The sequence below is a fragment of the Mus musculus genome, chromosome 10 (genome assembly GCF_000001635.26).
Source record: "Mus musculus strain C57BL/6J chromosome 10, GRCm38.p6 C57BL/6J".
In the NCBI taxonomy this organism is placed as follows: Eukaryota; Metazoa; Chordata; class Mammalia; order Rodentia; family Muridae; genus Mus; species Mus musculus.
In genome coordinates, this window is record NC_000076.6 from 12,750,331 (window position 1) to 12,764,890 (window position 14,560).

Genomic DNA, 14,560 nt, shown 5'->3' on the forward strand with positions numbered 1-14,560 from the left:
TCACTCACAGAACAAATTCAAAACTCCCACCAAGAGGAAACACTGCCAAGCATCAACTGACATATACAGCAACCAGCAGGCTTCCCAGCAAACAACAATGCCTGCAGCAGCTGAGATCCCTAAATGTTACTTACATTGTTCTGATGTAAAACCTGTAGCACTCGGTTGACATTGTTTAAGGCATGCACCCTTGTGGAACCACGTTCCTTTGGCTGGAAAACAAAGCAAAACAAAACAAAATAAAACAAACAAACAAAAACCAAGTAAGAGTCCCTATCCCTTCATGTGTTGACAAACTCTGACACAGAAACGGAAGCAGAATAGCAGGTCAGCATCCATGTCACCAGCCTGGGTACCACAGGATGGAAATTCACTAAGAACATCCTGAAACATGGGCTCATTTACCAGCATGCCTACTAAAATCATCTAGGAGACATTCAAACAGGCCTGGCAGTTTCCTGCCCCCACATGAGACAGTGATTTAAAGGACTTAGGCTGTGACATGGATTCAGCATTTTCAAAATTGCTCTAGTTACTCTTCACAGGCAGGTAGACACATTTGAGAATCAATTCTGTCAGACAAAGCTTTTTTATTTAAACTTCTCCAGAGGCAGAAAAAAACAGCAGAATAGTCTGCCTGCTTTCTCCTGCCCATGTAGGAACAACAGAGCAAAGAGACATTGTCCCAAACTCCAAGTCACATGAGAAGAGTGTGCCACCTAGGGCATGACAAGCTAGTCATCTTCCTTCTACCTCACGGGCCAGGGAATCTCATGAGAGATATCGGTTTAGCCTGAAGCTGCCCAGCCTCGGCCAGGAAGGCAGACAGAGGATGCAGTACTCAGGCTTCACAATTTAGTACCCAGAGAGAATCTCCCAATCTCAACAGTGCCAGAGGCACTCCATCAGCCACATTCTCAGAGATGGCCATCCTCTCCTATAGGCTAGAGACATAGCTCAAGTGGTAGTGTTTCCCTATCATGCATGGAGCCCTGTGTTCCAACCTCAGCACTGCCCAAATGTGGTGTGGTGGACACCTCAGTACTTGGGAGGATGGAGAGGCAGAAGGATCAGAAGTTCAAGGTCAGCTACACAGTTAGGTTGTAACTAGCCTGAGGGAAACAAGACCCTGTCTGAGGAAAATGATCAGAGATGTCCTCTCACCAATGATGTTCCTGTGAGGCCTTCGAGAAGATCCAAGAGCTTTCTCCCATCTTTGAGGTCTGAGAACATATCACTGATGGGTGGTTTCCCACTCTGCAATGAAGAAGAAGAAAACTAAGGTCGACTTCAGGACCAGAAGTTCCACATCGGGGCTGGTGAGATGGTTCAAGGTGCAAATACGCTCTCTGGTGACCGTGATGACCCAAGCTCAATCCCCAGAATGCACCCAGTGGAAAGAGAGAAGAAATCCCACCATCTGTCTCAGGGGCACCACGCCATGAGTGAGAGCGTGTATGTGCATGCTAATAAATATAGAAATGTAAGAAAAATGAAAACATTTAAAATACTTTTGGCCGTGTTTGGCCACAGTCCACAAACACAAGGAAATTCCTGCACAGAAAAAAACAAGAGCCTCAGTTTCAAACACAGTCTGACCAAGAACTACCCAACGAGACTTAATCAGTTACCTAAGCTCCCTTAAGGCACCGGCTATGTTAAATACCAAAAAGTATAATGTGATGTGAGAATGTACTAAAAATCATAAACCATGATGTAATAAATCTATAATGGTCTTGGATGTTGTCACTTCTTCATATGAAAGATAGAGCTAAAAGTCCTTCCCTGCCAGTCCTAGATATTACATAATCAAGAACTATCTTTTTGTGATCACTTAAAAAAAAAAAAAAACTATATGAAGCAAGACTTTAAATTTGAGACAAGAAAAGAAGGGTTCCCTGATCCTCCTACTGAATTCTTACTCGGTTTTGAATAACTATAGTGTGCAATCTGTTAAGAATTCTTAGCATGTATCTTAAAAGTTCATAGGCTCTAGGAGGGAACATGTGGCCCACCACAGAAACAGTGGGGAATAAGCTGGACCCTGTCTCTGAAATACAGCTATCTCTTCGGTTTGCCACCGTGTTGTAGACACATAGATTATCTCTACCAACTACAGCAACAAGCAGACTAGATGAGCTCAGATGCCACTTTCGAGAGACACTGGAGACTTCTGAACTATCAACAAAGCAAAGGGTGGACAAGCCCTTGTTAACAGCCTGTCTTCGAGGCTCCTCTCCTGAGCTCACACAGAGCTCAATCCTCTCTCATGTCTTACGCAGCAAAGAGAAAGATAAGAGGTCAAGTCCATAGAACAGAATGAGTTATCTAGGGGACCGCCACCTACTAGCATTCACTTTCCAACGTACAACAAAATAATATGTAAAAGCCTATTATAAAGTGAAGCAAATTCCATTATTTCCCCATATCAGATAATTGTTGATATCTATCAGTGTCCTTTGACACAAGCAGGTTGTGCTGTACACTAGCCACAAACTTTAGTCATGTTACCTGGTCTTTACACACTCACTTGTTTGTTAAAAACTCAAATGGAAGCTGGGCATGATAGTGCACGCCTTTAATCCCAGCACTCGGGAGGCACAGACAGGCGGATTTCTGAGTTCGAGGTCAGCCTGGTCTACAAAGTGAGTTCCAGGACAGCCAGGGCTATACAGAGAAACCGTCTCGAAAAAACAAAACAAAACAAAACAAAAACTTCAAATGGTTAACCCAGTATTATTATCAGTTATACCACAAGCAAAACCTTCATGCTTTCTATTATTATAAAAAGTACTATTGAAGCAGAAGAGATGGCTTGGCAATTGAAATCACTTGTTGCTCTTGCAGAGGATCCAGGTGCGGTTCCCAGTACCCATGTGGTGACTCACAGCCATCCACAATTCTAGATCCAGGGGACCCAAAGCCCTCTTATGAACTGTTCAAGCAGCAGGAATACACATGGTGTATATACATTCATGCACGCAAAACATTCAGACACATAAAATAATCTTCTCTGAAAGAACCATACATTTTCGATAATATCTGAGGGGATTTATGGAATGAGTATCTTCCCAGTCCCAAATTCACAGAAATGGTCACTTGTGGGAACCTTTCCTATTCAAAAACAATTCACACAGACACCTATGTAGGAATAACACAGATGCCAGAAAGGCTCCATTGCAAACGAAGACTTCTAAAAGTTGCCATTAATGGCACACTCTTTTTCCCTCACGTCCAAATAGTCCAATTGTTTAACAGGCAACAAGTTTAAGAAAGGCTCCTCTAGAATATTCTGATGGGAAAAAAAACCATGAAGATGCAGTTCTGTCCCTGTAAAAGTCAAATATAAACGCAAGGATGACCAGAGTACCCCTTTCCCTTAAACAGAAGGCTCATGGTAACGACAGCTCAGTTTCTTCCTTCTGTTTCTCAATCTCAGACGATCACTGACGACAAGCTATACAGAATGTGCTGTGAATGTGTGCCCTTCCCTCCATGTTCCCACACATGGGTGTGGTACACTGGCAGTCAATTCTCTAAGAAAGAACCCCAAATCCCTGCAGAATGGCAGACAAGGAAGGTGATGGGGCTCCGCTGGAGAGAGTAAGAGATGGTGCCTAGACTCTCACAAGGAACTCATCAAAATCTGTGCTGTAAAACTTATGTGTGAGTGATGGCCTTAACTAATACTCGGGAGGCAGGTGGATCTCTGTAAGTTCAAAGCCACCCTGGTCTACAGAGCAAGTTCCAGGACAGCCAGGGCTACACAGAAAAATGCTGTCTCAATCAACAAGCAAGCTTCTGTGCTCTGTCAAACTCTCAGGCCCCTGGATCCAGTTACCCAGCACCAAAACCATTCCCCCAAGGACAGGCAAGTATTCTGTCAGCAAGCCATCAATCTTTAAACCACAGTACTAGTTTCCACCCATTCCTACAATTAAAATGGTGAAAAATATTAAAATACTCTACTTGAGACTAGTTCGTTCCTGTCCTTTAAGCACAGGCATGGCCGTTCCCTGGTTCTTCTCTGCTCTGTCCAGAGCACTGTCTCCCAGGAAAATGTTAACGAGCTGCCTCAGCATCAAAACACTAGAAAAGGCAGGTTCTTTTCTTGGTAGTTTATCCGCCGAGTTTTTGGTTTTTGATTTCAGTTTTGTTTCATTCTGAGAAAAGGTCTCCCTTTGCACCTTGGCTATCCTAGATCTCACTCTGTAGACTCGGCAGCTTCTTAGTCACACCGTCTTTGGGAGTTTTAAATACTTTTGACTCCTTGAAGAAGGAACTGTCTGTGAGAGTAAGAAACTCTACACACCTGTGTGTATATATTTTTAGCAATAGGACACGGACTGAAAATGTGCTGGGGGAAAAACATACATGGAACCCACAACCACGGCACATATCCCAGCATGCAAGAGGAGAACTACAATTTTTGGTCTACACAGAAAGTCCAAACTCAGCCTGAGCAGGAGCCAGAGATGTAGTCCACTGATAGGTTTGCCTAGCAATTACAATGCCCAGGATACAACCCCCAGCACTACAAGAAAAGAAAATTAACACATGCATGCACCCACACACAGACACACATATCCAAGTGTGTACACTCAGCGCACACTTAGACTGTCATTACAAAACACTAAATATCCCTGACACATGCAACTTCCAAATGTTCCACATAAATACAGAAAGGACTAGTAGTACCCAAGAGGACATGTCCCCGCCCAATATGTACAAGTAGCTGGTGTGTAAGCAGGGTCCTTGTTCTACACAGGAGGGCAGAACACTTCTTATGTAAGGACAGGTCAGTACATATTTTAGACTTTGTTGGCTGTGTGGTCTCTGTTGAAACTACTCAGCTCTGTTGTAATGGGAAAACAGTCATTAATCATACAAGAATGAGTAAGCCAACTGAAAGACAACTTTGTTCTAATTTCATGAACACTGAAGTCCAAATTTCATAGCATTAACACAAATTATAAGATAATATGTTGCTCCTCTGTAAATATAAAAATGATTTTAACTTGAAGACCATGCAAAACCACACAGTGACATAGTAAAATGTTCTAACACAATAACAGTCAGCATTTACTGTGTGCATAGGTTAAGTTCTGAGAATTGTATGGATTTAGATTCATTGTTTATACATATTCTTTCCTCCTAAGTGGTCTAAAGGGAACAGCTTCAACATTCCCATTTTACAACTGAAGAGACTGAGACCTAAAGGTGGCATAACAAGTGAGAGACAGAACCAGGATCTGATCTTACAAAACCTGGCTCCAAGTCCATCTTCTCAACATTTGAGCCAATAAATATTACCAAGGCATACAATGCAGTAAACAGGGGAGCAAGCATTTTAATTGCAGGATTGGGATAAAGATAGACAGAAATGTAGATGATATAGAGAGATATAAATTAGTAGAGATTGAAATCTAGAGAGATACAGATATATAGACATAGATTATAGATGTAGCTGTAGATATAGATATAGGTATAGATTATAGATATAGATATATGAATATATAGATATATGAATATATAGATAGATATCAACTTCTCAGAACAACAGCATAAATCACCACACTGTACTAAACTAAGGCACCATTTCCCAGCAGCCCACTGTAAAGCATCTCTGGTGTTTTTTGTGATGTGGGCTGTAAACATCGGCTCTGGGAACAAGTCTAGAAATGTCAAAAGTCATCTTTTAATAAAAATAAGGACTGATTCATCTTGAACATCAACCTCACATTTAAATCTGTGCAAAGACTGACTTGCAGCAACTTCTTTGGCAGAGAAAATACAGTTTAATAACCCAATCACATAAATATTTGGTGAATATCCCCTTTGTGCCTTAGTCCTGGCAAAATGCTGAGTTCACGTCACTCTCTCCAGTCTCCTTATGGGACCATTTTCATTACTTACTAATAAACACAAAACGGTACAGAAAAGCAATCTTGAACTTGGGGGGAAGATAACACTTATGTCCCATTTTACTTTTTAAATTATTTTTACTTTATTTTATGTGTATGGGTCTCTTGCCTTTATGTGGTCTGTGAACCACATGCATGCTGTTCCCATGGAGGCCAAAACTGGGCAATGGATCTCCCAGAATTGTTGTGAGCTGGGGACCAAACTGTAGACCTTTGTAGGAGGAGCCAGTGTTCTTAACCACCAAGCCATCACTCTAAGAATCTCCTTTTTCTTTCAAAGCCTAATAAACAGAAGCATGATGGCTGTAGTCCTAGACTGCCTAATTAGGACTGGCCCCCACTCTCATCCTTTTCTACTAGTCCATCTTTGGACAATCTCAGTACCAGCCCTGGGCCCACCATTTTGACAAGAGAACTGCAACATCAGTACTATTTCCTGGAACATGAGTGCGACTGCATTTAAAAGCATCTGGGCAAAGATGCTACCAATCATTGCTAAGCAAAAGGAGAGGTAGAGGCAGCTGTAGGGAGCAGGCTTCACACATGTGATGACATGATGAAGGGAAGCATGTCTGATGGGCATCCGTCACACATGGACAGTCAGCAGGTGCTCCCTGCTCTGTGCCAGCACAGCATGACCATGCAGAAATCAAGACTCGCTGTTTGGCAGGGCTTCCTGTTTAAAAGACAAGTTGAAAATCTGAATTGGCCTGTGCAGCACTGGTAATTTTCTAGACCATCACACCAGGCAAGTAAGTCTTGTCTACAGGCATACTGAGTCGTAAGATGAATGACAGGCAATCACCAAGTAGGGCAGGGCCACATCCAAAGGAAATATAGGGTTAGTCAATAGTGAGTCTCTTAAGGAATTGTAAACTCTGTGACCAGTACACAAGTATACACACACATGGACGCCTTCATGACAACATGTGTGTGCTCTGTCACGCACACACACACACACACATACACACACACTTAAATGAAAATGTAATTCTTAAAAAATGTCACATGGGGTCAGCTAATAGCTCAAATGCTTTTATCCAAAATCATGTTCAGCCAAGACTGAAAACCTGAATTCTGTCCTCAGGACCCATATGGTCAAAGGGAAGAAGTGATACAACACATTGTCTTCTGATCTCCATGTCATGTGAGCACACACACACACACACACACGAAATAAAACAAAACCTAATTTTTTAATTAAAAATAAATCAATTAGAATTTAGGCAAAAGGAGGCAAGCAAGAAAGAAAGCTAGCTAGCTTACAAAAGTACCACCAGAGTATCCTAAAGATGGTGGTCAAGAATATAGAGAATATTTTATTGTTTATTTTTTCTCATTGGTATTTGGGAATTAATAAAAATTGAAATGTCTTTTTAAGAAGAGGACATATGAGGCTGAAGAGATGGCTCAGCAGTTAAGAACACCTATTGCACTTCCAAAGGTCCCAAGTTCAATTCCCAGCACCCACATGGTGGCTCACAACCATCTGTAATGGGATCTGATGACCTCTTCTGGTGTTTCTGAAGACAGCTACAGTGTACTCATAAATGGAGGAGGAGGAGGAGGAGGAGGTGGTGGAGGAGGAGGAGGAGGAGGAGGAAGTACATACAGCTCTTAAAATAATTAGCTCTGTTGACATGAAATGAGTATCAAAACCAATGGGTAGCACATGGTTCAGCTCAAGGAAGCCTGCAGTGCCTCTGGTAGTACTCACAAGGAGATGAACCATCTCCAGGGGGATGGTGCTCCCAGCTGCTCTGACCACACATTCTGTAGCATCTTCTTTTCCAGATCCCATTTTTATGACTATTAACTCCCAAGATTCAAGGAGCAGAAAACAGCAGAGCACACACATCCGTGTCCCAGACTGTTTAAAGGGCAACTGCATGTGAGCAGCAACTCACACCAGAATCCAGGCTCCATGCTTCACAGCCCTGCCTCCTGTTCAGTGGATATAGATTTCGAGTCTGCAATTGTTACCCATGGGAATTTGTCTTTTCAAAAGGAGGAAAGCAGAAACATGCATTTTCTGCATTTTCAAGTTTGCATATTCTTCCCCTAACTGCACTGATGAAAGAGCTTCTGTAATTTGTAGTCTCTCGGCTCTGCCAGATGAGCAGCTCTGAAAGTGAGCCAAAGAAAGCGCAGGCTCCAAGTCAGGACACATTGCCCAACAGCTTCCCTGTCTCCCCTGGGAGAGCCACATGCAAATCAGACTCCAACAACTAGAAAGTCCAAAACTTTGTTGCATGGTTTTACACACCATGCAACAGTCTCAAGAGGGCTTATTTCTATTTGGAAATGTGTAGCAGAGAGCAGGGAATTCACAAATTAGTGGTGCCTCATGGGTTTTTGTTAACATTCCTGCACAGCTATACTCCCGGACACTACAAGGCAATGATGACCAGGGGTGTTTAATGGATAAAAACATAAAACACAGTTCCTCTTAAAACTGCCCCCAGGTTTGCCTGAGGCCGTAAATAAATGAGCAGCACACCCAGGAGCGAGCGTTTCTTAACCCTTTATGCAGCCAGTTTCTCCTTTGCTCTTCACCTCTATAAAACATCAGACCATGACTGGCTGCAGTGTGAACTGCCTTTCAGGACCCCAGGGCTCTGAAGCATTGTGGACTCGGGCAAATTAACAAGCACTTCCAGCTATATACATCGATAATAGGCAGACATCTGCTTGGGAAGATACACCAACATGAAACATACACGTAAGTGTCCTCCGGTGAGGGAATTGTTTTTAGCTTCTGTATAGCCACATATACTTCCTAGGAAAAGATAGTTTTAGATCCATATCATTCAATATGATCAAGCCCTTCATCCTTAATTAAGGAGACAACTAAAAAATCATGGAGCTTTAAGTCAAGTTTAAGTTTTTTCATTCCCTGTGAATTAAGTAGTTGAGGGTCAGGATGAAGAATTCTACTGAAAGATGGAGAGATAGCTTAGCACTGGCTGCTCTTCCAGAGGTCTTGAGTTCAATTCCCAGTACCCACATTGTGCCTAAGGCCCCTGAAAGAGCAGCAAGGGCTCTTAAGTGCTAAGTCATGTCTCCAGCCTACTCTTTTCATTTTTAGTAAAAACAGTAAGAATCTCAACCTATTGTATCTATTTTCATGAAATAACACTAGGTATTTTGTACTCAAAACATTATTATATTTTTATTTATATATCTTTATTATTTTATATATTATAAAATTAATATATTATTATATATCTCTTTCCAATAAAACTGTCTCTAGCTGTTTTCTGAACATATAGTTTTAGACATATTTAAAAAAATGTCTGTGTTACTGTCACTCATTTCTTTAGTAAACTGTCTTAGTCAGGGTTTCTATTCCTGCACAAAAATCATGACCAAGAAGCAAGTTGGAAAGGAAAGGATTTATTCAGTTTACACTTCCACACTGCTGTTCATCACCAAAGGAAGTCAGGACTGGAACTCACACAGGAGAGGAACTTGGAGGCAGGAGCTGATGCAGAGGCCATTGGAGGGATGTTCCTTACTGGCTTGCTTCCCCTGGCTTGCTCAGCTTGCTTTCTTATAGAACACAGGACTACCAGCCCAAGGACGGCACCACCCACAATGGGCTGGGCCCTCCCCCCTTGATCACTAATTGAGAAAATGCCTTACAGCTGGATCTCATGGAGGTAATTTCTCAAGGGAGGCTCCTTTCTCTATGATAACTCCAGCTTGTACACACCAAGCCAGCCAGTACACTCTGGAAGTGTGATTTGAATTATAGCTACTTTAAAGGTATAATCTTTTAATATATAAACATATCTTCGAGGCCAGCCTGGTCTACAGAGTGAGTTCCAGGACAGCCAGGACTACACAGAGAAACACTGTCTCGAAAAAACAAAAAACAAGCAAACAAACAAAAACATATCTACCCTTATCTTTAAGCTCAAAAAAAAAAAAAAAAAAAAGGTATCCACTACTAAATGGCATTTCAACTCAGGCAAGGAGGAGGCCCATGAGCAGACTAGAACGGGGCTGAAAAGGAAAGCATGCACAGAGGCTGTAGAAAGCTGCCCGGTTGCCGGGTGTGGTGGCACTCGCCTTTAATCCCAGCATTCCGGAGGCAGAGGCAGGCAGATTTCTAAGTTCGAGGCCAGCCTGGTCTACAGAGTGAGTTCCAGGACAGCCAGGGTTATACAGAGAAACCCTGTCTCGAAAAAAAAGAAAAAAGAAAAAAAAAAAAAAAAAGAAAAAGAAAAAGAAAAAGAAAAAGAAAAGAAAGCTGCCCGGTTGAAAACACAGGCAATGTGGATCTAGGATGGTGAGAAGGTGGCAGCAGAAACAAAGAAATTAAGAGCAAATCAGGCCAAGGGCCTGAAAGTCAACAGAGATCAAACTCGCACTATACATCTTAAGTACACACAATTCTAATTTTCAAAAGAAATACAGTTAACAATGAGCAGAACATTAAGCATCCTCTAAAAGAAAAGGAGGCAACCAGGCCTCTGAGGCCACACCAGCTACTTCATCAAAGCTTGGAAGGAAAAGAAGAAAGGGGAAAGAGCCCATAGCTGGTCATAGTGCTCCACATGTTCAAAGACAAGGTCCCAAAAAGATGGGATGATAACTCCCAGGCAAATGTAGCACTAGCCTGGTCTGAAGTCTTTACTAATACATTGTTCACTGGAAGAACACATACAGTACCACAATCACTTCAAAGGAGAATTCAAAGAGCTACGCATCTACAGGCAGAAAAGGGAATCAAATGTAGTGCGAAAATGCATAAGTTGCTCTATGGCAATAATGAATTCCTTTTCAGCTAACCTTTAAAAACTGGGTGAATTCCTTTTCCCCCACTGTTGAGAATGGAGAGCAGAAGACAGATGAATGAAAGAGAGAAGAGGGTATGGGGTAATAGAAATAGCTGAGAAAGAATAAAGGAAGAAAAATCTCTATGATGATAGTCTTGGAAGTTTCAGAGACCCAAATAACACAGATTTATCTATGGATGAGATAATTTTCATCATCTACTTTCTACAATGTATCAAGCTGTAATGTACTTTCAAATAACAAAATGTAGGGCTGAGGATGGAGCTAGGTTGACAGGGTGCTTGCCTACCATGCATGAAGATTTAGGGCCAATCCAAACCACAGCATCTCAAAAATGAGGTCTGATTGCATATGTGCTGAAGTTCAAGGCCATCCTTAGCTACAAAGCAAGTTTGAGGCCAGCCTGAGATACAGGAGTGCCCATCCCCAAATAATAAGTAATAGTAATAGTAATTATAGTGATGATGATAATAATAATAATAGGGAAAGAAGAGGAAGAAGAGGAAGAAGAGGAAGAAGAGGAAGGAAGGAAGGAAGGAAGGAAGGAAGGAAGGAAGGAAGGAAGGAAGGAAGGAAGGAAGGAAAGAGGAGGAGGAGGAGGAGGAGGAGGAGGAGAAGGAGAAGGAGAAGGAGAAGGAGAAGGAGAAGGAGAAGGAGAAGGAGAAGGAGAAGGAGAAGGAGAAGGAGAAGGAGAAGGAGAAGGAGAAGGAGAAGGAGAAGGAGAAGAAGAAGAAGAAGAAGAAGAAGAAGAAGAAGAAGAAGAAGAAGAAGAAGAAGAAATTAAAGTACTAAGTAATGGAAGGTAGAGCTAATCCAGAGGACTGAGCCAAACAAGGTATCCACTAATATTTTTTCCCATTTTTAGAACTTTAAAAAGTTTTTCTAATATACGTAATAGTAACTTAGAAACGGAAGATATTGATCAGTGAATACAATGAGTAAATGAATTCTGGATGCATGCAGGCATTAGAATTAACAAGATGATCACTTCTCTGCCTTTTGGCTAAGATCAAGTGTAGAATTAACAAGATGGTGTCTCATAGACACTCTAGATAGGGGGGTAGCCTGAAATGAAATATCAAACAATATATCGGTTTTAAAACAAATTCCTAAAAGGCAGAAGATACCATTGGTGTCTATGTGGAGGTCTCATAGTGAAGAGAGCCAACAGACACACAAAATAAATATGTTTCAGAGTTCATCAAAATATATGCAAAAGGGCCTAGGTAAACAAGAAAAATAATAAGTTTATTTTCTTTTAACAACCTGTGTGTATAGAGGAGATATAGACAGGTAGGTTGTATATAGGTGGATAGATTAGGTAGGTAGGTAGATAGATAGATAGATAGATAGATAGATAGATAGATAGATAGATAGATAGACAGATAGATTAAAATGATGGATGATAGATTAAAATGATGGATGATAGATTAAAATGATGGATGGATGGATGGATGGATGGATGGATGGATGGATGGATGGAAAGTCAGACAGACTAGCTTCAGGATTGCTCAATGAGGCTACACAAAAATGGAAATGCAAGCTTTTCAATCCCAATGAGTATTAAACTGCATAGGAATTCCAAGCCCACAAATGTACTGTGCCCTCTCCTACCCACTAGTAGACTAAAGTCAGCAGAAGGAAGGAAAACAGAACGTGGATGAAGGCTGTTGAACATGGATGGAATTCCCTTCCTTCCAGTCACATCCTCATCATATCTTAGATAAATGACTTCCTGTTGGAAACAGTCTGACAAAGTAAGTTTTCAAGGCCATCCCTCCTTTGATCTTTTCTCTAAACAAATCAAGACCGCACAGTCTCTGCGGGAGCCCAAAAGCCAGCTCACTAGGCTCTGTCCAGTAACTTTGACTCTCCCAGCAGGAACTCTGAACATCCTAGGACAAAGAAATGGAATTACAACCCCCTGTGATGCTACAAAAGAACAACACAGTTCTGAGTTAAAGAGACCCCTTCACCTTTCTATGAATACACATATGTAAATATCAGCTTCATTAAATAACCAAGGGTGGTCCTAGTAGAATCTGTGTTATTTGGGTCCCTGAAACTGCCAAGACTATCACCATAGTGATTTTTCTTCCTTTATTCTTTCTCAGCTATTTCTATTATTCCATACCCTCTTCCTTCTTTCATTCATCTATCTTCTGCTCACCATTCTCAATAGTAAGGCAAAAAGAATTCACCCAATTTTAAAGGTTGCCTCATTCAAGGTGTCCCAAGTCTCTGAAAATGGCCTTTCAATGTTAAAACTAGGGCACTCCTTTCCCTAATAAGTGCGTGAAACTGCTGAAAACCATGCGTCTTCACTAGTTCTAGCATAGAAAATGGCCATGACCCCAGTAATAACCAGGCTGGATAATCCCACCCACATGAGCTCTCAGGAGATTGCAGGGAGGGAACAACTCTGGCCACACTCTGTCACTAAACCTTGCTGAGAATGTAACACATGCAGAGACAGAACTGTGAATACTGTCAAGTCCGTGTTATGGGCTCCTTGCCACTACAGAATCAAACCATTTAACATTTACCAAACATACCTAGCAATGCTGTAAGACAATCAGGCACCTGAAGCCATCAGTCGTGAAGCACTTGTGTTCTTCCGTCACTCTCTGAATTCTTGGGCTGGAGAGAAGGCTCAGAGGTTAAGAGCACTCACTGCTCTTCCAGAGGTCCTGAGTTCAATTCCCAGCAACCACATAGTGGCTCACTCTCTGAATTCTTTTTATATATAACATATGAAACAATATGACATGATTCTGCACAGTTTTGCGGACGATCACATACAGAGGTATACACATACCGCTTAGTGACTCATTCTATTGCATTTACTTACTTATTAATTTATTGACAGATGTGTATGTATAAGTGTGTATGCAATATGCAAGGGGAAGAGAGGGAAATGAATTTATAGAGGTCAGAGGAGAACTTGGTGACATTGCTTCACTCCCTCGACCGCGTGAGTCCCAGGGATTGAACTCAAGATGTGAGGATTGGCAGAAGGTGTCTTTGCACACTAAGTCAGCTCCCTGACCCAAAATCCTGCAATCCTCACTACTCTATCTGTCCGTTTTCACACCCCTTCTACTCTCAAGGGCAAGATAAAACAACCTTCAACAAAAAGCTGTAAAACCTAAGAAACACTGCAGTCAAGTAATAAATAATTAATATCTCTGAGTAATAAATAAATAATAAATTGAGTAATAATAAAGTAATAAATAAATTAATATCTCTGAGTCTGGAGATAGGCACTTTGGTTTTGTTTAGGAGATGGGGTATCCTTATACTGTTCAGGCTGACCTCAAACTCCTGGGCCAAGTGATCCTCCTGATGCAGCCTCCCAAGTGTCATGTGCCACTGTACCTGACCTGTGAGACATGGGGCAACTGTGAAATGTGTCACTATTTAAAGTCACCGTAAGTCAGCCTCTCCTTCCCTCCAGGAAACACCAGTGTCGGTGGCCCTGACTTTACAACTTGTAAACACAGAACTTTCGACTAAAAGAGCTTCCAAGAGACTGGAAAGATTACCACCCACACAAGAGCACTGGCTGCTCTAGCAGAGGGCCCAGTTCAGTTGAAGCACCCAGGTTATGGCTCACAACCATCTATAACTCCAATTCTAGGGGACCCGATGCCCTCCTCTGACCTCTGAGGTTGCCTTCATGAAAACTGTGCACATACATACAAGTAGGCAATACATCTAAAATAAAATAAACCAATCTCTTTAAAGGGATCTTCCAGACTAGTTTAAAGATAACCAAAGAAACCTTTCTTCTTCAAGTTCCTGTCTTAGAGTCAATCAACCCAAAGGCTGTT

General features: G+C 41.7%; 1 protein-coding gene across 13 annotated transcripts in view; it reads right to left on the reverse strand.

Moving 5' to 3' along the window:
* Utrn (utrophin) overlaps positions 1-14,560 on the reverse strand; it is a 487,702-nt gene that overhangs the window by 368,144 nt on the left and 104,998 nt on the right. For all 13 annotated transcript variants that reach the window (XM_006512710.4, XM_011243167.3, XM_030245066.1 and 10 more), the window contains 2 exons: positions 1,165-1,257; positions 135-212 (listed from right to left, as the gene is read on the reverse strand). In XM_006512710.4, the coding sequence (XP_006512773.1) occupies positions 135-212; positions 1,165-1,257 (171 nt within the window). The remainder of the gene's footprint in view (positions 1-134; positions 213-1,164; positions 1,258-14,560) is intronic.